The sequence below is a fragment of the Taeniopygia guttata genome, chromosome 6 (genome assembly GCF_048771995.1).
Source record: "Taeniopygia guttata chromosome 6, bTaeGut7.mat, whole genome shotgun sequence".
NCBI classification, from domain to species: domain Eukaryota; kingdom Metazoa; phylum Chordata; class Aves; order Passeriformes; family Estrildidae; genus Taeniopygia; species Taeniopygia guttata.
In genome coordinates, this window is record NC_133031.1 from 29,378,073 (window position 1) to 29,401,872 (window position 23,800).

The following is a 23,800-nucleotide window of genomic DNA, read 5'->3' on the forward strand; positions in this document are numbered from 1 at the left end:
TGGGCACTGAAGCTGCATTGCACCTTGCTGCCAGGCACTCTGCAGAGTTGTTAACTTTGTGTGTTGATGGCCTGGGCTTCACAGGTCGTCGGGGACCTCATGGTTAGAATCCAGCGCATCCCAGATTTCACTCCCAAACTTCTGCTGGTCAGAAAACGCCTGCTGGGCTTGGAGCCAGAAGGGCCCATGTGAGTAAACACTTTGCACGTTCTCCGGGACGCGTGGCTGGGTTTGTGCGTGCCGGTTCTGATTCCCTGCCGTTCTGTTCCTGTCCCAGCATTGACCACATGACGTTACTAGAGGGCGTGATTGTGCTGGAAGAGTTCTGCAAGGAGCTGGCGGCGATCGCCTTTGTCAAGTACCACACCTCAGCCACGCCCTGAGCAGCCCCGCGCCGGGAGCCGCCCCCGAGGCCACTGCCACACCAGGGACAAGGTGGTGCCTCCCGGCGAACGGGCAGGGGATGTTGGGAAGACAAAGTTGCTTTCACCAGACGTTGAGATTGCAAATGGACTTGGAATATGAGCAAAGGCATTTGGGGAGAAACCAATATACAGCATTTCTAAACACTGTGTGAAGAGCTGCAAAAGCTGCATGAAGAACCACAGACATCAGATCTTGGTTACTCTGATGACAATGTTTAGAGACTTTGGGCTCTTGTATGTCCTGGGGCTCACATGCACCAATTTGCTCTTTGTGACCATATTACTTTTAAAAAAGCAAATTAATTTTATAACATTTTTGTCTTAATTGTTTTTCTTTTCAGTTGGATATATGAAAGAAGAACACACCTATAGTTGCAATGTATGTTATTAAAAATGAAGAAGTTCAAAAAATCCACCAATCCATATACAACAGGATATGTTAATGAGGGATCATTTTGCTCTTGGTAGATCTTAAGTACAACTCTGAGCTTGATTGATTCCTCAGTGGTTTACTCCAAGAAATCTATCAGTCTAAAATCAATACTAAAAAAGTTAATCCTGATTTGGCATCACATCCATCAGAAATATATGTGAAGTGTACATGTTTGTAGCATGTTTGTCTCTGTCATTCCAAGTGATTGATCTCCAGTCATCCATGTAACTAGATTTGCTTTAGCTTTTTACATGGGAACTCTAGTTGTTTGACTCATGTCATCTTTACATTATAGGTTAATGATAGGTCATCAGTAGTTGTTGCTGAACCAGTATTTTTAATTTCTTTTAAATTGGTATTAGTCTGAATTAGTTTAAGAATCTTTTGTGCCTTGAAAATTGGCAGCATAAACATTCTGTTATTTTGAGAGCCATTTTTATTGTTTATCTAACCATCACAGTGATGCCAACTCAGTTAAAGCATTGATAACTTACGTAGGACCAAAATTAGCACCTGCTTTTCACAGTGCTGGGATGCAGGAATGGCTTTCAGTGACTCCTTTTCCCTGTGAATGCCATCAGCCAGGCCAGGCACTGGCATTGCAAGCAGACCACTTCAGGGTGCTTTGCCTGAGTCCTGCAGAGGGTCCTCACTGCCAGCAGCCTGAGCACTGGCAGGTGGCTGTGCTGGACCTTGCAGTCACACCCAGTGACCTGTCCTGCTCCCCACACAAGGGTAGGACCCCTTTCCTCTCCTTTGAACAAGGCCAGGTAGAGCTCAGCTCCTTCTGTTTACATTGTCTTTGCTCCTTTTTCTTGCCCCTGTTTGCACAGCTAATGCCCATTTCAGATGTCATTGCTCATATGCAAACATGGACTAATTTATTCAGTCACTAGAATTCCTCTGCATTTACATGACTGTACCTAGACTCAGATTCTGCTCTTTTTCCATGCCTTTGAGGTCTTGTTTTGTAGTATTTATGGAAGCTGGATGTTAAGAGACCTTTTAAGTTAGCAGGTTAATTAGAGCAGTGTCACAGTTAATGGGCTAAATTTATTCTTGTCACCAGTGAAGAGCATCCTGCTGTAAAAGCTTCCAGTACAGGTTCAGCTGGAGAAAGCAGTTCTGGTACTGGGGAAACATTTTGGCAGGTAAAATCTGTATTCAGTGGCTCCCTGTACTGGGACACTTTTGCCAAAACTGTTGCATTTCTCTGGCAAACAAAAGCATATTTTACTTCTTCACCTGTTTAGGTTTTTTCTGCAATTAGCTCCAAATTGTTTACAGGTCCAAGTAGCATAGTAGGACAAAGTTTGAAAAAGTTACACTTTATTTTTGTTCTTCAGAAACATACCTTGAATGCAGCAAATAATTTTTAGTGATCTGCATTGCAGACAGTCCACATTAGGAGCTGACATATAGTTTAGAACATGTTGATGTCTATGCAGAGTGATGTTTAATACATACATTTGTTATTTATAAGGTCCCAATTCAGCAAAACAGTTAAACATAAGCTTAATTTCAAGTATTTTTTCCTTAAATCACAGTCTTTTACATGAACAAAGTTAAGCAGTTGAGCAGAAACGCTGATGCATTTGGGTCTTTGTTGGTTTCGCTTGAGCTTAATTACTTTTTCCTCAAATCATCTATTTATTTTTTTAAAAGCATACAATCCAGAATACTTCTAATGTCCCAATTCCAGTGAAAACTGGAAGTGATAATACTACTATAAAGGAAAGTGAGTGAAATGTTAAACAAAACTTGCAAGAGCATTCTGAGTAATATAAGAATTGATAAAGCTGATAAAGCTTTGCCTGATCTCAAGTGAAAACAATTACATCACTTCCTTTGTTTTGCTGTTTTCGCTGGTAGCTGAACTCATTACACTGCAGCCTCTGTGGTGCTCTAATGCAAAACACTGCAGAGCTGCAAACACAAGCTCCTTAAGCTTGTCCGTGAGAAAAATAAGTAGAACTATGATCACTCATAGAATCAGGCTATGATTGTTCAGTCTCCAGTGACATTGGTGATGTTCTCTTGCAAACCAAATATTACTTAGTTGATAAATTTATAAGACATGGATCCATCCTCACACAAGTGAAGCAATCCTTAAAAGTTGCTTTAGCCTAAACTGCTTTTGTGAGTGCTGCTTACAAACCCTTATTACCATACCTGATGACAATGACCTTTATTTTTGTAAAAGTGCTTTAATCTTTCTTAAGAGATGGAACTCATTTAATTATTTTTGTGGTGATATTTTTCATGCACTTTTTTTTTAATGGTTAGAAGTTAGTTCAGGTCCATGTTTTCACCTTTTTGATCTATGCATGTCATTAAGGAGCCCATTTTGTTTCTATGTGCATGTGTTTGTGTATGGTTATTTATTACCCAGAGCGGGCCACCAGAGAAAATTCTTGGCCTGAAGAGTTCATGGCTTGTGCAGATCCTCCAGATGTCAGTGGGAAAGACACGTGCTCATCACCTTAGAGAATGGGGCCACTGGTATTAGATTGAAATAGTTGAGATGGGATACTAGAATAATTTTTTATTTCAAAAAGCAGATCCAAACCACATTCTAATCTTGATGCACATGTGTGTAAATAGAAGCATTGTTTTACCTTTTTTTTTTTTTTTTTTTTTTTCATTTATAGTATGTATTTGATTTAGACTCTGATTTAGAACATTTTGTAATAAGCCATGTGCTAGCTCTGGTAGAACAAGTTTGTCCTTAGTTTCTCCTATGACTGTAATATTCCTGGTATTCAGATTCTCTCTGTGTAATGTTCTTACTCTATATTTGTCTGTGCAATATAAAAGCTGTGACTTGATGCACAGCTTGAGTCTGGTTGTACATCACCTATGTATATATATACATATATATATAAAAGGACCAGAATCCCGAGCTTGCTTACACTATGATTAGTGTAAAGATTGCCACACTTCATTTTACAGGGCACAAGTAATCATGGAATGGCTTTGTAAATGCATGGTAATTTCTACCATAACCTGCTGTGCAATCTCACAGGTGACATTTTATTAGTGCTCTTTGTCTTGCTAGAAGAAATACTAACCTGAAGGACTTGGTGACTTAAAGGGTCCTGGAGTAGACCTGGGACTACATGGAAAATCCATATCTGATATTGCATATCATACAGGGTTTTCAAACCATGTCCTCAGTGCTTTCTGTGCCCTGTAAAATAGTGTAATTATATAAGATATATACTCCTTGTTTTGCCTCCTGCCTTGTTTACATTAAACAGAGGATATTCAGTAAAAATTTTCTATTAAACTTTGTGTAGGTCACTTACTAACAGTGTTGCCAAGGTTTCACAGATGTGGGAATTTCCAATGAGGAATTTTTGAAACAGCCACATTACCAGACATACAATATTAAGTTTTATGAAGGAGGTTGTGATAAAACTCAACTTTTTGTGCGAAAAAAATGCATGGAGAATAAAAAGGGATATTCTCAAAATAAATTAATTTCAGTGAAGCAACTGCTTCTGTTATTACAGAATCTGTAATAATTTCTGTATGGGTGACCTTGAGACAGAATATGTTTTAATATTTTACATCATGCCTTTGATCCTGAAGTCCTCATTTATTGTGTTACTACAGCATCTTCTGGGATAAACATGTTTCCTGTACTGTGCTGTGCAGGGCTTGGACTGAATCAGCATGCTCTTGGGAAATGGGAGTAAAATGCTCCCAGGGAAATGGGCAGGCTGGAGCCATCCCAGGCACAGATTAACATCAGCTCTTTCCTGGGAGCCCTGATACCCTTCCAGAAAGGCTGCAGCTGGCCAAAGCCTCGGTTTCCTGTTGCCTTTGAGTGCAGAGTGTGTCAGTAACAACTTTGGTGTGTTGGAGACAAATGTCATGGGGGTGAGTGAGCATCGTTTCTTCCTTCAGGGCCTTTGAGGAAGGCTTTTATACACAGGGGTTTATATATGTTTTTGTATACTTTAAAACTGTGTTTGGTGTGTGTTTTTTCTACTTTTGGTTTCCTTCTAGTTTTCATCAGCTTTTAAAAATCTTGTTGCTCTCTAGGATCCCCTCTGAGGGCTGCACTTGCATGTTAAGCTGTTTCTCCTTGGTATTTAACATCTGCAAGTGCTCTTACATCTTTAATAAGAACAGTGCTACAGCAAGATGATGCACTTGACAGCTTTCATTATAGCTCTCAGCATCTTTCTCACATCCTCTTGGTCTCAGAGATTGTCATCTCCCACCCCAGATCATTTATTTTCTGTGCCTGCATGAGGCATTCAGAGATTTGAGGAGACTTTGTTTTCTCAAGCAGTGAGGAACTTGTATCAAAATGGAATGTTTTCCATCTTATATTTTCTCTTACTTTAATATTCTTGAGATGACTGAGTTAGTGAAGCATGATTATCTTATGGCACTTGCATTCTGATACAAGATTTTGGGGCTCTGTGTCCTATTGGGGAAAAAAAAAAGATTGCTATCAGTGTGTGGTCTCTACTTCATATTCATTAACTCTTTGTACAGATTATCAACCAGAGTTCTCAGTGTAGATACAAGTAACACTGGATCTGCTGACTTTGTTAACCTTTAAATATCAGCAGAACTGGTGCTGTCAAAGCCTCAAGGATTTTGCTGGTTTGGTATGTGATCCAGTTGGATTAAAGTGGATTAATGCTCAGTGAAGTGAATCTGTTCCCAGTTGTATGAGCCCTTTCAGCCTAAATGTGTGTTCCTGGTGCATCTTTTATCAGCTGAGGCTCCCTTTGAATCCTGAGAGAAAGAACTGAAGAGCAGTTCAAGAATCAAGCATATGGTGGATTAAAATTTTCGGGTGTCATCAGCTTCTTTGAAACGCCATAAAGAGAGTGTGAAAATTTAAATTTTACATGTTTTGACTGGTTGTCTTTGGAATTAGATGTGTGCCTTTGGAGTCAGGTCTGTGAGGATAAAATCTTGGAACGCGGTGTCTCACTGGGCTACTTGATTGCCCTTGCTAGGATGGCACATCCATTCTCAACTATGCTTCATTGAATTCCTGCTGATTATTACATGCTGGTATAAAATCTGCCACAGCAGTGCTGTGGAACTCATCACTTTGCCAGCGTCTTGGAATTTTGACAAAAAAAGTAGCTGCATCTTGGTAGCTTTGCCTTTCTGCTCTACAGCATCATAACTCAATAGGGGTTTGTATGGTGTCCCCTTCCTCTGGTGAAACATTTTACAGGCTGAAAAATAAGGAAACACATGAAAGAGAGAAGCCTGTTTCTGTGCTGGGTTGGAGGAACATATTCTCTTAATCACCTTAATTTTCAAAAAGTTGAAGCTCATTTTCTAAAGTGAATGGTTCTCTTCCAAAAAGAGGGAGGGGCTCCTCACAGGGAGCCCTAGACAGTGAAAATAAACTTGCGTCAGTAGTTTGCCCTGAGCATGGCAGAAATGTGGTATTTGTTTTATGTATTTGAAGATGTATAGTATCTGAATTCCAGTTTGGAGAGATGAAGCAGGCTAAATTTTCAGTCTTCATCCTGTGTTATGCATACAACAAGAGACAGGATACAGGAAGTTATGCAGAAAATAGCAAAAGATCTTATTTTGGAGAGGAGAGCAACAGTGGTAACTAAGTTTAGCATAGTTAAATTATCTCTTAGGGTTAGAGGAACATTAGTTATAAAAAAAAAAAAAAAAAAGGTTTGGAAGACTTAAGCAGCAAGACTGAAATAATTAAGAAACCTTAATTTGTAGGAATGCAATTAAGAATGAAGTAACGTCATTCAGGCAAACTGAAACTCCTTGTCAGTGAAAACTTCCTGACCTTGACTGTCACTAGATCAGAAGTGAAAGGAGCCTGTAGCCTCACACTTTTGAAGCCACACTGGACAAAATCCTTGGAATATTTCATGAGGGAACCAGCCTGTGTCGGTGAGGTGAGGCAAACACAGTTACATCCTCAACTTGCAGCTGATGAACGATTCCAGCATGACTTGGGTTTGTTCTGCTGGAAAGCAGAAGGACTGATCCCCTTGAGTGTCTCCTGTAAATGAGGGAAGTTGCTGCAGGCTGAGGAGAGCAGTTTTGAGCTTTCCTGAGCGCCACTGGGTGACACAAGAGCCCCTGTGCAGATGCAGCACCCATGGCACGCAGCGGGGGCACGGCTTGATTAGCGGGGCAGGATCCCCCATGCTGAGCTGCCGTGGAGAGGAGAAACAAATTACCTGCTCTCTGCATCCTCATTATCCTTTATTTGAGAAACCCTCTTCTACTTCCCTCATCTCCACAGCCACAGGAAGCACCTGTCAAGTTCATATTTCTTAATTTGGGTCATGAATTTTTATTTCCTAGCGTTTCAGAGACTCCTGTTTTTACTGTTAGCAGGCTGTCCATCAACACTGCACATTTCCAGGCAATTTTCTCTTCAGCTTCCTGAAAGGGGAAAAAAAAAAATCTTTGTATTGTTTGTCCTGGCATTTAGACTTACATTCTCCTGCCTTTCCATCCTTTCAAGTCCCTGAAAATGTTTTTTGTCTTGTCCTTCACCTTGAGGATTCAGTAGTCAGCAGTTTGTGCAGCTCAGCAGGCAGGGAGGTTATGAATGAAATCAGAGCTGCTTCTGCCCACCCAAGTCCAGCTGCAGGATCTGTACAGGAGGAAATCCCATCTGCATAGCAAATGTGGTGGAGTGCTCAGAGGGAAAACCTGGACATACTGAAATCTGTGGAAATTTTGCTGTCGAGGAATGCACACAGTCTTCACTCTTCTGCGTTTCTGATAATGGTTTTTTTTCAGAAGGAAAAACAGGGATGAAAATTGAGAAAAAAGTGGTTACTGAAGAAAACGGAATAGCCTGGACATGTTTAAAAGAAAGACACTTAAACCAATATGTTCTACTGACCTGGCAGCAGTTCTGTGCTTCCCAACAGCCAGCTCAGCACAGGGGCAGGACCTGGATCAGCTCTGGCATGTGTGGGACAGCTTGTCTGGGACCAAGGGAAATAGAACAGTTTGGAACTCTCAGAGGGCATTTTAAAGAGTTAGCAGCAAAGTAAAGATAAACCAATGAGAGGAGAAACGTATTTCATATATATTTATATAATATATAGAATAGATGTGAAATATGCATCACATCTATAATATTTCTTATTGCTTAAACTTTATTATTTTATGCTGTTTCTTTGTCAAATAATCAAACACAAATTACTAAGGAATGCAGTCAGCCCCTGCTTACACTAGCAAAAATTTAGCAAGATCATATAAGATACTGCAGCCAGTAGTAACTGAAGCATTACTCTCTCAGAGACATCCAGCACAAGGCTGCTTTGCTGTTGGTAAATAAGACCTTCCATTAACAGTTTAGAAGTCTGCTGTTCCCTGACTTTTTGCCAAAATTTAGGAAAAGCACTAGTAATACTGGCTAAATAATGCATCAAAATTGTGTGAGAAATTTCATATGAATATATATATATAAAATGTCTGCTTCTCTGGAGCCATGATCTCAGCTTAGATCATTAAATAAGGAGTTGGTTTAATATCAGCCAATAAATCACAATAAACCTTGATGTTTCCAAGATGGCAAATATGACTATCAGACCACATTTTTACATTCTAAAAGATCAAGAGTGAGCACAAACCCTTTTTCCCCTTTTTATAATTATTTCCAAATGTCAATTTGATCTACTAATATAATTCTAATTGCCAGATTCCTAAAATAAGCTTGCCTTTTTGTTTCTAAATATCAGCCAAACAGAATAATGAAAAAAATAGATGCTTTGATATGATTAAATGTGATTTGATCAACCAGTGGGACAGGCCCACGGCTTCCTCTCTCTTCAATTTATGTCTGGCAAGTGAGATGCTGGCAAGGACTGCTCTGGCTGGCCTTGCCTAAGAGGGGGAAGCTGCAACATGAAAAGTTTCTACGTTTTACTTCTGGGATTGAAAATGGAAATACATTATGATGGGTACTTTGAGATTATGGCATATATACTTATCCTGGAAACCATTATTTTTATATTTCATTTTATTCCAGGAGGAAGCAAAGGTGTGGGAACTGTAATTAATGTCATGCTAATAAGGCAGCATCTGCAGCAGTTGATGCCATTTCAAGGCACATTTTCCTCTTTAGCCCTGATCACTGTCTTGTGCTGCCAATTGTTTAGTTATTTTTAAGCAGTTTGCTTACTAACCACGCACCAAGGTGATGCTGAGTATTCTGAGCAATTTTGTTGAGTTTGTGGTTTTGAGTGGGAAATAGGTTTTTCTCTGCCTGTGACAGATGGATGACTTAGTCTGTTAATAGAGGAAGCTGTCACAGAGGAATTACATGTATAGACTTCATTTACATTTTTAAAGTGCAAGCTGTATAGGTGAAATTAATCTTTTCAGCTCTTCAGGTGAAGGGGGTGGAAGGGGCTTCACTTCTTACTCCTGACTCAGTTTTCTACAGAAACTGTCTGTGCCCAGCAGCTGATGAACAATTACCAGAAGCCCCTAAGAAATTACTCCAACATTGGCCTCATTGTTTATGGCTTCAGTGGAAAAGTGTGGACTGGAAGCATAAGCTGACCCAAATGCCAGATAGAGAAGTTCTCCAGGTTGGAACTGAAATTTGATAATGAAAACTTGCACCATAATGAGCCAAGGTCAGTATAATTGTGTAACTCTACTATTTCAGCAGCTGAAGATTCCACCTGATTAACCTATTTATAGCATTGTATTAATTCAGTACCATTTATTCCAGATGCTCCATGGAATTTTATAAACAGCCAAGGAGTCACCAACCCTGAGTGCAGTATGGAATGAGCTAGCTTTCATTAACTCCTGATATTCTGCTGATCCCCTACCTTGAGCAATTAGCAGGGTCTGAGTTGGATGATAAACAAATGAGGAACTTAAAAATAGCATAATAATGCAGCTGTGAATCCCTGTTGTATTGTATTGCCATCACTGTTAACAGGCCACAGGTTTGGTGCCCAGTTTGCAAGGTATAAAATGGGTTAGCAAATGTATAAATTAACCCAACAGGTATTAAACTGAGAGAAAAGCATCACTGTGAACATCACAGTCCTGCTGGGGAAAGGCTCCAGACACCAGCGACCTTCACCACCACCACCAACATGACCACTGAGCCCCAAGGAGCAGGGAAAGGGACCAGAACATCAGAAAATGGGGTAAAACATAGGAAGGGAACATTTAACTGTTTTATTATTAGCATTTAAAATTTTTTTGCCTACAAAAAGCTGGTTTTTTTCTGTGATAATTACATCTGGGCTGATGTGGCTCTTGGAACAGACTAGAAGTATAGGAGGTAAGAGGACCAAACACACCAGGAAAAGTTTAGTCTCCTGCTGCCAGGGAGAAGACTGCCAAAGCAGGGACTGATACTCTATCTTCTGATGAAAAATGTCATCTGTTTTGTTGTTGGTTTTGATCCTGATACCCTCCATGCTGTGGAAAAGCTGCTTGAGGGCTTTTCCTGCCTGAGATCAGTGACATTTGATCTGAAATCTGTCTGGAGCCCAGACTGGGGATATGCATGAGGCTGTTAGTAAATACCATTCTTCAACATTTAAATAGAGTGTAGCTCCAACTGGGAGACTTTAGCCAAGTGCTGCCATACCATCCTTACTAAAGAAACAAGAGAACACCTAAGTCCTGTCTCCAACCTTGCATTTTCTAAGAAAAGCTCTTTTTCTTTGATTTGAATATAAACATATCTACTCAAGTCCTATTCTACTCTACTATTGCCTCCAGGTTTATCCAGAATAAAAAATTGCTACTGTGACAGTCAGTATGACCAGACTGCTAAAATAGAAACACGGAATTTCATTCAGATGATCATCATTATTTAATCTAGCAAATACTAAAATTTCATTTCCCTGTAACATATTTTTCTTTGGATTGGGTCCCAAATAATTTCTTTTGCATTGTTTCAGTGACAACCTACTCACACCATAATTATTCTTAAGGGGTTCAGTGTGCATGTGGGGAACAAAGCTCTCTCTCATCAGTGGGCACCATTCTTAGTATCCATTTGTCTCTTGGTTCCCTGAATCACTGTTGTGAAGCATTTCCAGGGAGCTGATAATCACGATTTAAACCATTATGTTTTCTACCATTTAGAAGCATGTCTGAGCCAAAAATCATTCTGTGGCTGTTGCTGCTGCATCCTTCAGGGACAAAATGTTCTAAAGAGCTAATGTTGCTCTTTCATTAAGAAACCTATTCAGAACCACAGAGAGTGATTTTGACAGTGCAATTGGTAGTTGCTCTAGGGCAGGAGCTTGACAGGAGTCCTATTTTAAGCTAAATGAATGTATTCTGTTTATTTAAAGAAGCAGAGTCAGTTATAGATTTTGGTATACGTGCACAGGTGCATCTTGTGCACTCTGTCTCTTCGGATTGCACAAAATGATGCTGCCTTGATACATTAAAAAAATGTTTGCTGCTGGAGAGCCCTGGCATGAAGACTAGCAAAGGGAAAAAAATAAAAAAAAGCTAAAGAAAAAACCAACAAGAGGAAAAAAGAAAAATAAAAATAAAAGGAAAAGAGGGAAAAAGAAAAAACAAATTCCTACAAACCCAAGATCAGTCATTTAACCATATCTCATGTTTTGTAGCATTTTGCTTTTTCATACAGAATCATAGAATCATTTTGGTTGCAAAGCACCTCTAAGATCATTGAGTCCATCCATTAACCCAGCACTATCAAGGCCACCACTAAACCATGTCCCTCAAATGCCACATCTACACATCTTTTAAATCCACCATCCAGGGGATGATCACTCCAGCAGTTCCCTGTGCCAATGCCTGACCAGCCTTTCAGTGAAGAAAGTTTTCCCAATATCCAATTTAAACCTTCCCTGCTGCAACTTGAGTCCATCTCCTCTTGTCACCTAGGAGAGAAGACCAACTCCACACATGTTTTTTTGGGTTTAAGTGTGGGTGGAGAGAGAAAAGCATTAAGTGAATAAGGGAAATTGAGGTGAAGGTCACTGAGGTTCAAAGTGACAGAAGAGATTAAGTCCTTGCAAAGATGAACAGGGGTGTAGTTTCACATCGTGGTTTTTCTGGTAGCAGAGCTGTTTGTCAGAAGTTCATATCCATAGCTGCTGGGCATTGTGTTATATAAACAGCATTACACTGGTCATTGCACCACAGCCCAGAAAGTTCATCCAGCACAGGCAAAGGTTAGAAACTGCTGCAGAGGTGGAAATGTGAACCAGGCTGGGAATGGGCACATTTCCATTTGTCTCCATGGAGCAGAACTGGAAAGAGCAGCAATCTGAGAAGGAAGGGTGCTTAGTGCTGAGCCGTGGTCTGGGGAGCTGGAAGAAGCTGGTTTCTGTTCTGACCCTGCTGCATGACCCATCACCTCTGTTACTACAGCATGAGAGAAATATTACTGACAATAGTTCTTCAGAAGGGGGTAGTTATGTCTCATTAATGCAGGAGTTACAGAAGATGGTGTAAGAACACAGCATTACTATCAGTCCTTCTCATCTTTGTAAGTGTCACTGTGCAGGTAATCACAGCCTTTCAGAATTAGATCTCCTGGTAGTGCTACCAAGCACGTGCTTGTGTCTTAGCAAAATGTTCTTTGTGAGGACTTCAGAAATCAAAGAAGCCTTGGCTTGATTGGAAACCAATTATCTACTGCTGTGTAGACCTTTGAAAACTAACAGGATTTTTATTTCCTTTGCACTTTGATCCCCAAAATGAGCAATATAAAGATAAGGAATACGAGAACAAAAGAGTCAATGTACCAAGCAGAGTGGGAAGGGAAAGAAAGAATGTGCCTATAGTTAGTTGGATAGATGAAAAAAAAATTAAAATCAAGTTTCTAGATCAGGAAATCCCAGCAAGCTATGGGCATAAGCAATATATCTTTCAGTTCAGTATTTCTGTAAGTCAGAAATAGGGCTTCAATATAGATTACCCATGGATGTCCATGGGAAGAATTTTTTTTTTTTGCTCCATATGCAACTGGAATTACAGTATTAGTTGTGCAGCTGATGCTACTCAAAGTACCATTTCTTTGCTGTACCTTTAATCTTATTGCCTAAATTCTTTAGCCTTTCTCCTACTCTTTTCCTTGTTTGGCTTCATATTCCAGGAAGAACCCAGTGCCTACAAGTGTGCTTTGCAGCTCCAGCTCTGTTGTCATTTCCAGTGCTGTTTGCAGTCTGTGGGCCAAGGAAAGCAGGTGCAGATCCATCCCCTCCTGTAGCATTTCACCCACTTCCATGGCCCCTTCACTTTGATTGTCGTTTCACTCTCTGGGGTCAGTCCTTGTACAGGGACAATTAACACTGAGCCTCTGAAATCTGATAGGGATTTAAAGCAATGGGTGAGCGGTTGCCACCTGGTGAGAGGAGGAGGAAGGAGGGGGAGGATGAATGAGCCGCCCTTTTCCTTTCTCATCCGGCGCACATTAGTGGATCAATGACTGAAATGGATGAGGGCGCTGCTGAAGTGTCGGCACTGCAATGATGTAGCTGCTATTAATGGCTAGAGCTCCAGCCCGGAAATTATAGATGAAGAAATGGAAAAAAAAAATATTTCTGTGGGCTCTGAATTGGTGATTTGAGGATTGTAATTTAGTACTCGCTTTCATATTTCATAAAAAGGCTACTGTGCACATTTTCAGAAGTTCAGCTGTTAGTTAAGGACTAAAGTCAATAAACTGTATTTGATCTTAATTCTCCTTCCACTCTCCATCTAAGATACGACACACAATCAGCAATGGTGGCTTTCCTTTAAATCAAGGCTCATGCTTTTCAGCAGATCTGTTTGCAGTGGGGAAATGTACCATCAGCTCTCTGGCTGCCTGGATTTAGAGCAAACATACAAAATATTTTACTTTATATAGCCTGTGAACTCAGCATATTTCAAGGTCAAATTCCTACTTCACTAAAATCTCTGGCAAACACACAGTTACCTTCAGGCAGCCTGGTTCTAGACACAGTAAAGAAAAAACAACCCAAAACTGATCAAAGCAACCCCAAAATCCCACAGCAAAAGCACCTTGTCTTGCAAAACTGTTGAAAAGGACAAATCTGCTATTCTCAGCTAAATCTGTGACCTAAGGGAGGCTGTACCCTTCCACAAGCAGTCTGACCAATACCAGAATTCAACAGGGTTTATCCATATTGACTTTCTTTGGGCTTCCCTTCTCCTGCAGCGGTCAGAGAGGTCACAGAGGGGAGCACAAAGGGAGGAGCTCAGCTCCCTCCTTACTGATGATGAGGCAAAGCAACACCCTCTGCTTGTGAGACACTAGAAAGTGAATATATCAAATCCTGTAAGAAAGATGTCTACAGAGCAGTGTTCCCACTCCCATCTTTCAGGTTAACCTACTTTCTGCCTCCTGCTCTGAGGCTTTCCCTGTGTCCCTGCTGCGGGTGGATGCTGTGGATGCTGCTGAGGCTGCAGCTGCCCTTTCTGCGAGAAGCCAAGGGGAAGGCATCCAGCATGGGTTGGCTGAAATAACAATAGCTGGTCCTGAAAAGCAGTTCCTACCTAAATCCACAGCAGTCACGCCTGCCGAGATGAGGGAATTCTGCCCTTCACATGATTGTGCGACACTGCTGGGGCACCCGCCAGTCCCCACTCCCAGCCTTTCCTTCCTGACAATTAATTCCCCACAGCTCTCTTAGTGGAAGCTTCAGTGTGTGCCAAAAAGGTTTTTCTCTAATTTCAGTCTCCTAACTTTTTTTCTGTGCTCCCTAAATAGCGAAGACTGTCTGATAAGGCAGCCCGCGGTGAGCAAGGAGAGGAGGCGCTGAGGTAAACAACAGCGGGTGATCAGGCATAAATATTTCAGAAAAATGTGCCAGCATAAAAGGCTTGGCTGCAGCTATTCCTCCTCAGGGGTCAGGTTGCAAAATCCTCTTCCTCACTCCCCCAGCATTTGCCTCCCTGGCTCTGAGGCATGGACACATCCAAGCGCCCAATAAATCCCAGGGATGGCCTGAGCAGGAGAGCAAGTATTTACTTTGAGCTCGTAAAACAGTGCTTGTAATTCTGCCTTGTCGCCGGCTAATTAAAGCTTGCACAGCCAGTTCATCATCACTCGGGGGCTGCCAGCCCCGGGCGGCTCTGTGCTGCCGGAGCCGCCCGGTGTGACTCGGGCGCTCCCGGTAATTGAAGCGCTCCCGTTCCGCACGGCTGTGCCCGGCCTGGCTTATCGCCGCAATGGGCACAGCAGCAGTTTGACCCTTTTCTAACACACTGGTTCACGGAAAACGCTCCACTGCAACTGGTATTTATCTCCAAATGCGCACTATAGAGAAAAAAGCTGTAACTCCCTGCCCTGAGGATCCAAAGCACAGATTCAGCGCTCCCTGGGGGTTTCTGCTGTGCTGCTCAAAGCGGCTGCTCTGCCCCCACAGCCCCCGCTTATCTGTCCCCAGAGCAGAAGGGGATGATGCATCTGCTGCTCACCCCCCTGGCTGCCGGGCCAGCTCCTGCCCTCAGCACATCTGGTACATCCTGCAGGACTGAGCACAGCCCTGTCACACTGCACGACAGACAGCCCGAGCAGGACAGACAGCCCGAGCAGGACAGACAGCCCGAGCAGGACAGACAGCCCGAGCAGGACAGACAGCCTGAGCAGGACAGACAGCCTGAGCAGCACAGACAGCCTGAGCAGGACAGACAGCCTGAGCAGGACAGACAGCCTGAGCAGCACAGACAGCCTGAGCAGGACAGACAGCCTGAGCAGCACAGACAGCCTGAGCAGCACAGACAGCCTGAGCAGGACAGACAGCTCGAGCAGCGCAGACAGCCCGAGCAGGACAGACAGCCTGAGCAGGACAAACAGACAGCCCGGGCTTTCAGCTTTCTGAGAACATTTTTCTGAGAACAGTTTTCTGGGAAGATCTTTGCTCTACTGAATTCTAATGGTAGCTGCACTCTGAGTGTACTAAGCAGCCTCTTAGTGCAAAATACCATGTTTGTAAAGACTGATAAAGAACTCAGGAAATTACTAAAGACTGTGGGCTGTCACCCTGGAAGTCACATCAGACCCAAATATTGTGTACACAGAAGCATCTTTAAATCACTCAAGATGTGTGCATCAAGGTAGATGTCAACTTGGGAATTCTCTGTGGCTGGATTCAAGCAGCAGAGGTTTCAAGTGGTGGGACTGCCCTGTGAATAAGCAGGTTTTTTACAATCCAACTCAAATTCATTGAACATTTATGTTTTCTAAATGTGAAACAAACATGATGCCTAGAGAAAAAGAAGTGGAGCAAAATCTTGAGTTCTGGGTTCATCTGAGGGCTTCTGGGTTCCTCTTGTGCCCCTCAGAGCTCAGACAGCCTCGGTGACTTTCAGCCCTGCAGCCACAAGGCAAAAAATCCTCGTTGTGCTACTGGAAGGAAAATTCCTGCCAGAGCCCTGAGGTTCAAAGACTTTGCTCATGGAATATAGGACATTTTAGAAAAGCTGGTTTCTTGCTTATTGATAATTTTTCTTCTGGTTCTGATTACAGAGAACAATATTGCTAAACAAAACATTAGAAAGTCAATTAAACACTGTAATAGATAAAACAAACAACAAAAAGAAGCACCTATTCTAAAAACATTTCCTTATTTCTATTTCTTTCTGTCTGTCTCTGTAAACTCACCTGACTATATTTGCATTCAAGATATATAATCCATATAAATTTTTGGGAGAAATTACTTTCTGTATTTGACTTATTTTGAGAAAATACAGCCAGAATGTGGATTTTCCTAGTCAAGCCCACTGCTTGGAGATAAATTATTCATCTTTCTTTTAACATGTAATCTATTAATTTTTAATTAATAGTACAGACAAGACTGGACAATAATTGTTACTTCCTTTGGCCTTTTCCACTTAGCATAGAAGCTGGAAAAATAAAGCTTAGCATATTCAATGCTCTTTCTGACTCTTGAGAGTGTAACTCTCAAGATTGGTTTAATTTCACATAGAAAATAGAAGTAAATCTAATAGGTGTTATATGAAGCTGTAAGGGGAAAAGCACAGAACCAACACACTGGTCCCAGCTTCTTGTCCTCTAAAGGTCAGCAGGAGGATGTGACACAGTGTTAAATTACCAGGGCAAAATAAGCTGAAATGCTGAAGTATGACAGACAATACAAAAGAAAGAAAAGGAAGACTTGAACAATTCCAGGTCACTGTATTGTAGTCCTCAGAGCATCCAATTGCTCTGTAAATATTGCTTAATTAAATGTACTTAGATTGACAGCAGTATTTAATTCCAATTGCATTATAACAGAATCACTACCTGCAATATTAATTCCAGATTAATTCCAGATTCCACAGCAGAAGGAAACCAGGAGGAGGTCTGAACTTACATCCTGATCAAGAATTTATGATGCAGGTCCAAAAGCATCAAGTCTAAGCACAATATTTATTTATTACAAGGTCATACACACCTCCACCTTCTTGATTCATGTTCTCTGCTTCTAACTTTACAGAAGACCTGTGTAAAGGTGAACTGCTTGGTCTGAATGTCATGAAGAAGAATGAAGCAAATAAGGTCATCCCTTCAAATTTTAGCTTCCTAGAACTGGTACTACATCAGGCAGATGCTTCTCTTGGATGCTGTGAGGAGGAAAGGCACGGAGCAGTGGCTGAATGGGAAATCTGACATGACTACAAGAAATGGACTTATGTGTAGAAAATTCAGGTCTGTCAGTCAGACAAAATGTGAGACTCTGCTAAACTAAATGGGCTTGTTTATCACTGTAATTATGTAGCTTTACAATGATAAGGTATTACATCTACATGTCTTACTGTGTGCCAGGAACTGTTCTGCAGAAACCCGGTAAATTTAATTATGAGAGATAGGAAAGAATTCCTTTATTTCATGATCTATCCACCCCTGTAATGATTACTCTGGGGAAATTCCCACTGAAGCCAAGCAGATGGTTCCTACCTTGTTGTACACCCAGTTTATTTTCTTTTAAGCTATGAAGTGGTTTACAATGCCATTTTTCTCTGGAGCTGTCTTGCATTTGGCAGACCTCTGACTGTGCATGAATTCTCTTTTATTGTATATGTGGGTAAACAGCTTGTTTTCTTTTTTACCACAGATAGCAAATTTGGATTCATATAAATAAGAACACGAATCAGACAAGTATCTGGTCCAAACATGCTTTCAACAAGATGACTCCCACTGACTTGGTTACAAGGGAGTCAATAATCAGATTTAATGGCACTGAGCCACAACGGTGCATTTTGACAAACACCCATACTGAGCTCCGAAACACTTGTCTGTGGACCAATATTGTGTATTTCTGCTTCTGACTAATCCCTTGCTCCCTTTCTGCACAGATGTGTACATCTGCAGCAAACTGGAACTGGTTGGATGAGAGAGCTCCCTGTTTTTCCTGTGCCTGCTGGTCCTGAAGAAAAGTGCCTGTGAAACTCTCCAAGGCAATCTTTCTCCTTGTGTCAGGAGCCAGCTCAAACCCCGCACGCTGTTCAAGGGATTTACCCAGGACAGAGGTGTGGCTGTGCATTGTTCTCAGCAGAAAGGCAGATTTCTGCTATTTCCCCTTTCTCTTCATAATCATTCCAGGCTAACAGAAGGAATATCATACACGTTTTGGAAAAGTGATGAACGCTGATGATACCTCTCAAGAAACTTTTCTTGAAGTCAAATCTTTGTAAAACTACAACTGCCCAGATTAAAGGCTGAACCTAAATTGGCAGGTGCCTGATTGAGGAATAGTATATACTTTATCTGATTTGAGACTATATAGCTCCAAGGAGTTCTTTAAAGAGAGATAAATCATTAATCCCCACAATCAGTTCAGAGCAGCCAGAAAAGAAGATAAAGTTCCTGTGTCTTTGTGCCACATATACCTCCAGGCATTTTCTAACAGATTTCTCTGCAGTTTGAATTCAGCCCTCTGCTTCAGAGTGGGAGACACACAGGGAAGCTGTGTTTGAAAGAAAATAAAATAGCTGAAAACTCTCAAGAGATATAATTTGAAATGGATGGTGGTGTGATGGGGGAAATTTATTTGCAAGCATTATGTCATATTTTCTCTCAGATACCCATTAAGAGCATACACAATACCTGGATGACTTAACCTGTGACCGTTATTTATTGTAACCTATGTTTTCCCCAGAGTGAATGCCTGAATTCCAATCTTCTATTAATGGCTAAGTGCACTTCTGGGAAGGGTAAACAAAACAGCAAAGGCCTGGATCCCCAGGCAAGAAGCACACAGCAATCAAAACCAGAAAGAAGAAAAGTGGCTGTAAGTGTCCTCTTTGCTCCCTGATCCTGGACAGGCTGGGTATGGCTGGCCCCAGTGGAAATGAGAAGACCCTGCAGCTTGCTCATTGTGCCTATAGTTTGCTTCAATCTTTCCCTTTTTCTGTGGAATAAAGAGTCCATTTTCAGGCACTGGGGAGAAAAGCATTCACCCAGGAATGGCTCCAGCACAGTGATCTGTGAAATGCAGTGATTTGCCACACAGCATCTTTGATGCAGAATTACTGTGATGATCAAAGCAAGTTTAATCAGCTCTGTGGTTTTAAGTGCTTGCAGCCTCTTCTGCCCGCCTGCCACTGGCCAGGATGTCTCCTTCACTTTGGACAGCAATGATGCAGGGAAAACCAATCATAGCTCTGCCAGCCCAGGAACGTGTTCACCCTCAGCCTTCAATGAGAGGACAGATGGAAATAGGAATTACGAGTGGGAGATGTTGCAGAGTCTACCCATTGAGGGAAGGACTTCTGAGGGAAGGTCATCTTTTCTATCTGTTCCCTGCCCCATGAAGCCTCTGAAACGAGCTCAGAAGAATTTCAGAAACATTTGGAAGTGTGTGACTATGAACAGAAGTGTGGCCCACCAGCATCATACAAAGCTGTTGTTTTGGCTTCCAAGCCCAAGCACAAAGCAGAGCTGATTTCAGAGATATAATGGAGATTCTGACACACAAATATCTTCCTGTGGGCATCTCCTATGGCTCCACTCTCATTTTATTCTGGTGAGACAATGTAGAGATCCCTGGGGAGAAATCAAGTGTACTGTGCTGCTCAATCTCACAAACCCACAGTTTTCAGTGTTAAAACTATTGGACTTCAAAGCTAAACCCAGATGGATGTTTCTGAGGAGGAAAGCAGATCCTTTTAATGTCTGAACCATTAAGCTGTACTTAAAAGAATGAGGGAAAGGTCTCAAAAGTCTTGTTTAATAGAAGCTGCTATTCTAGATTTCATTCCTCCTCCAGCTGGTATTTCCAGCTCTGCAAGACACAGGGGAAAGCTAAGGCATTATTTAATGGGATTTCTCTGAAAGATAAATCTTTAAGCTCTGCTATGGCACTAGAAGCAGGGGTGTCTGGGGGAGCTGTAGGCTGGTACCTGTCCAGGATTGTGTGCTGTGCAGACAGTCCTGGAGTGCGGAAGCAGAGAGGTTGTTATTCCATAAATCTGCCTCTGCCATATCCAAGACAAATCTAATGTAAGCTTCATTTTTGAGGATTTAAGTGGGGAAAAGCCTTGTCCTTGTTTTTTGCACAAGACGTAAGCTTCCAGCAGCTGGAGCTGCTGGCCATGGAGCAGTTACAATAACTTATCTACTATTGCTGAAAAGTAACTTATTAATTCAACTGTCAAATCACAGATTTCTTTTAGAGTCTCTCTCTCTCCCACTGCCAGTATTGAATGAGCAGGTTCCCGCACTGACTTTCTGAGCTGCTCTCATTTGCAGCAGTTAATCTATTCCAACTCTTACCCCTTAAGCTGATTTTGACTGAAACAACTGTAAACTCTTTGCAGTTCATTCATTGGGGCTCTCACTTTGGCAGAGTATCAGACTGATGCCAAGACAACCACGGCCGTGGGTTTTTTTTAAGGACGTTTAGTTCCTGCCATCTGTCTGTTGGCTCAACTCTAAGAAATTTAAATTGTACTGCCTTCCTAAAGTTGTTTTTTTCCCCCTTGGACTGCTGTCAGGATATGCAATCTGTCTCTGTGAGTGTTCCACTGAGACAGTACTTGAGATGTGATAAAAAGCCTCCAATTCTTACATGTGTTACTTTATTTCTTAAGACCAGGTGATGATAACAACACATTTACAATGCACATCACTTTAAAGGCAACGAGTAAAAAGAAGTTCCAACCTTTTAATGCAGACTTTGTTCATTTTAGGAACAGTATAACAACATTCTCTATGTTATTTCCTCATTTTGGCCTATTAGACCACATTGTTTGGTCAAGCTGGGGTGTGAGATGAATGATTGGTTTTTGTGCTGCCACTATCCAGGCTGGGGCTTTCTAGAGTGGAGCCATTTCACTCAGCAGTGCAGGCGTTGAGGAAGAAGTGTGGGTAGCTGCACTGCTTCTTGGTTTTGTGAAATTTGGTTAAATCCCATTTATTTTTCATATTTATTTTCCTCCAAGGTGTTTTGCAAGGAGCTGGTATTTCTCTGATGCTCTGTATGCCTCCCCATGAGCCTGTTCTTGCCACAGTGTTAGACAGCTGGACTTGAGTAACACTGAGACACAAACCTCAGAGCCAGTGCCATAAGCACCTGGTCCATTTTGATGCTGACCTGTTGTACATAAACCATTAAAGGTTTAAACTTAGAAGTGGTTTATGAATGATTCCCATGAGAACAGGAAATCCCTACTAGAAGATGGGAGCAGAGGACCTCTCCTTAGCAGAAGTCCTCTCCTTAGGTGAGCTGTTCTTATGAAATTTCTGCTTTTGACAAAGTTAAGGGACATATTTTGTGGTCCAGTTTTCAGATATGACTTTTAAGACTGGGACATTCCCAACGATAAATCTGAAAGTATGACAGATTCTGTCTGTTTTGGTTAATCAGTTATGAGCACATCAGCATTTACATTACGATTTTAGAGATTGCTTGAGGGTCCACCTAGGCTTAGATGAGATCTTTTTTATCTTACAAGGTTTATTTATTTTAAAGACCTTAAAAATATTACATTGATAGTGTGTTTCTTGATATAACCCATACAAAAGAGACATTTAGTTTATAGAATGAAATAAAAAAACCTAAAAATCTGGGAGTGCAGCTGGTTAATCTCTGTGTTCTTGTCTAATAGTTTAAAAAAATACTGTCTTAGCTATAAAATACAATCCCTGCTTTAACAAAACACATCTTCACAGTCCTACTTGATTGCAAGGCTCACATTTTATCTATATAGCTGAAGTCCAAGTAAATGATCTTTGCTTTTAGCTGACTGCAGTGGTTTTGCAGAGAATGATGATAAATCTGCAACCAACAAAACCTAGATGTTTTCAGTTTCAATAAAAATTAGTTATTTTTTAAAGTGAGAATAACAACAAAGAGGCACAGATTAGACAATGTAGGATTTAGATAAATTTAGGGTTACAACAGTTCTCTTGCCTTCAGCCAGTATAATGAATAATTTAGAATCAAATTTAGGGGCACTCCAGGACTAAAGTATTGCACTATCTAATTTCTGTTGTTACTCTGAAGCGTAAGCAGCAAGGTTATTAAATATGAATGGAGTAATCAGACAAATTCTATGACTGTGTGCAGGAGCTTCTCATTAATGATTCACAATGAACCATCCTGAAAGACTAAATAGACTGCACTGGATTTAAAAGTAATAAATATACTCCAGAAACAAAGTAATTTAATGACCTTCTTATGAATGATAGGGTTTAAGGCAAATGGATACTCCAGCAGAGTATCCTCATTGAAGCTCTAACTCAAGTAGATCATCTTTGTACATCCCTCTTGATTATCTTTTGTCAAAACAGCTCTGTCATGGTGGCCCTGTTCAGTGCCTCTTTTCAATGCTGTGTTGATACCCTGGTAGGCTCAGCCACCACAGCCTGCCACGATTTCACCCCTGCAGAGGGTGATTGCTGCTCCTTAGCAGGACAGAGCACGTACCTTCAAGCCATGCTGGCAATTAGGGCATGATTTTCAGCATCCTTTACCTCACACTGACTTCAACAGATAGCACTCCTGGGATCAGGCTCTTCAGCTGTGTAAGTGAATCCTGCTTCAAAGGGAAATTCTGAGCTAAAGGAAAAAATACTTCGGCCTTTTTTCAGCTTTCCAGGAAGGGGTTTTTAACATCTAACAGAGGAAAGTATTCTTTAGCTTATTTTTCTGTGTTTGAGATTAGATGCACTGTGTTTGAGATTAGATGTTCCTTTCAGAAGTGGAATGTGAATCAGGATACCAGAACAGCAATTCCTTCCTTCATCAAACAGTTTAAACAGAGATTCAAATTAAACAACAACAACAACAACAACAACAACAACAACAACAACAACAACAAATTGACTGACTTTCTAGTTTTGCAGTTCTAGAAAATTGGGTTTTTTTCCTAAACAAAAATATTTCTGAATAAACTTTCATTATCATTTTCCCACAGTGATTACTACAAACCCCAAACTTTCTCTTTGTCAGCTGTCTAGATAATATTCTTACTAATCCTGCAAGATAAAATAACCAATGAAAGAATGATAAAAATACATGAAAACCTGGAAGAGATGCCAGAAAACTGGGAAATACTCAACTCCATTTTACTTTCCTTTCAAAGAAAAGTATAGGTCTTCAAATATGACAGGCAAAAAAATAATCTCAGGGTGCTCATGACCAAGATATGGGATGGGATAACCCAGAGTGAGTGGAATATTGATTTAGGTATGTGAGCTAGTCAAAATATTTATTACTTTGTTCACACAGACATGGTAAATATGGAACATAATTTTAATGATTGCAACCCAGAATAGAAAAGCAGAGCTCATCAACTTTTTGATCTCCTTGTTTTTAACAAGGTACATGTAAAATCCGTCTTTCTTCTCTCTGCAATTTTAAGTGCAACTTTATGAAAATAAAAAGCAGGCATTATCAATTTAATCCTACAGTTGGCAATTAGCATCTTTACAGACTCTGAAGCCTAAACAATTAGAAGTTGAATAATTTATGGCAAATGGAACCAT

The 23,800-nt window shown here is 41.0% G+C and overlaps 1 protein-coding gene across 2 annotated transcripts in view; it reads left to right on the plus strand.

Annotated features, from left to right (window-relative positions):
- FHIP2A (FHF complex subunit HOOK interacting protein 2A) overlaps positions 1–4,351 on the plus strand; it is a 33,882-nt gene extending 29,531 nt beyond the window's left edge. Inside the window, exons 16-17 of one of the 2 annotated variants that reach the window (XM_002186589.7) lie at positions 85–188; positions 278–4,351. In XM_002186589.7, the coding sequence (XP_002186625.5) occupies positions 85–188; positions 278–383 (210 nt within the window). In that variant the 3' untranslated portion in view covers positions 384–4,351. The remainder of the gene's footprint in view (positions 1–84; positions 189–277) is intronic. The other variant, XM_030276500.4, reaches the window with a different exon arrangement.
- The last annotated feature ends 19,449 nt before the right edge of the window (positions 4,352–23,800 follow it).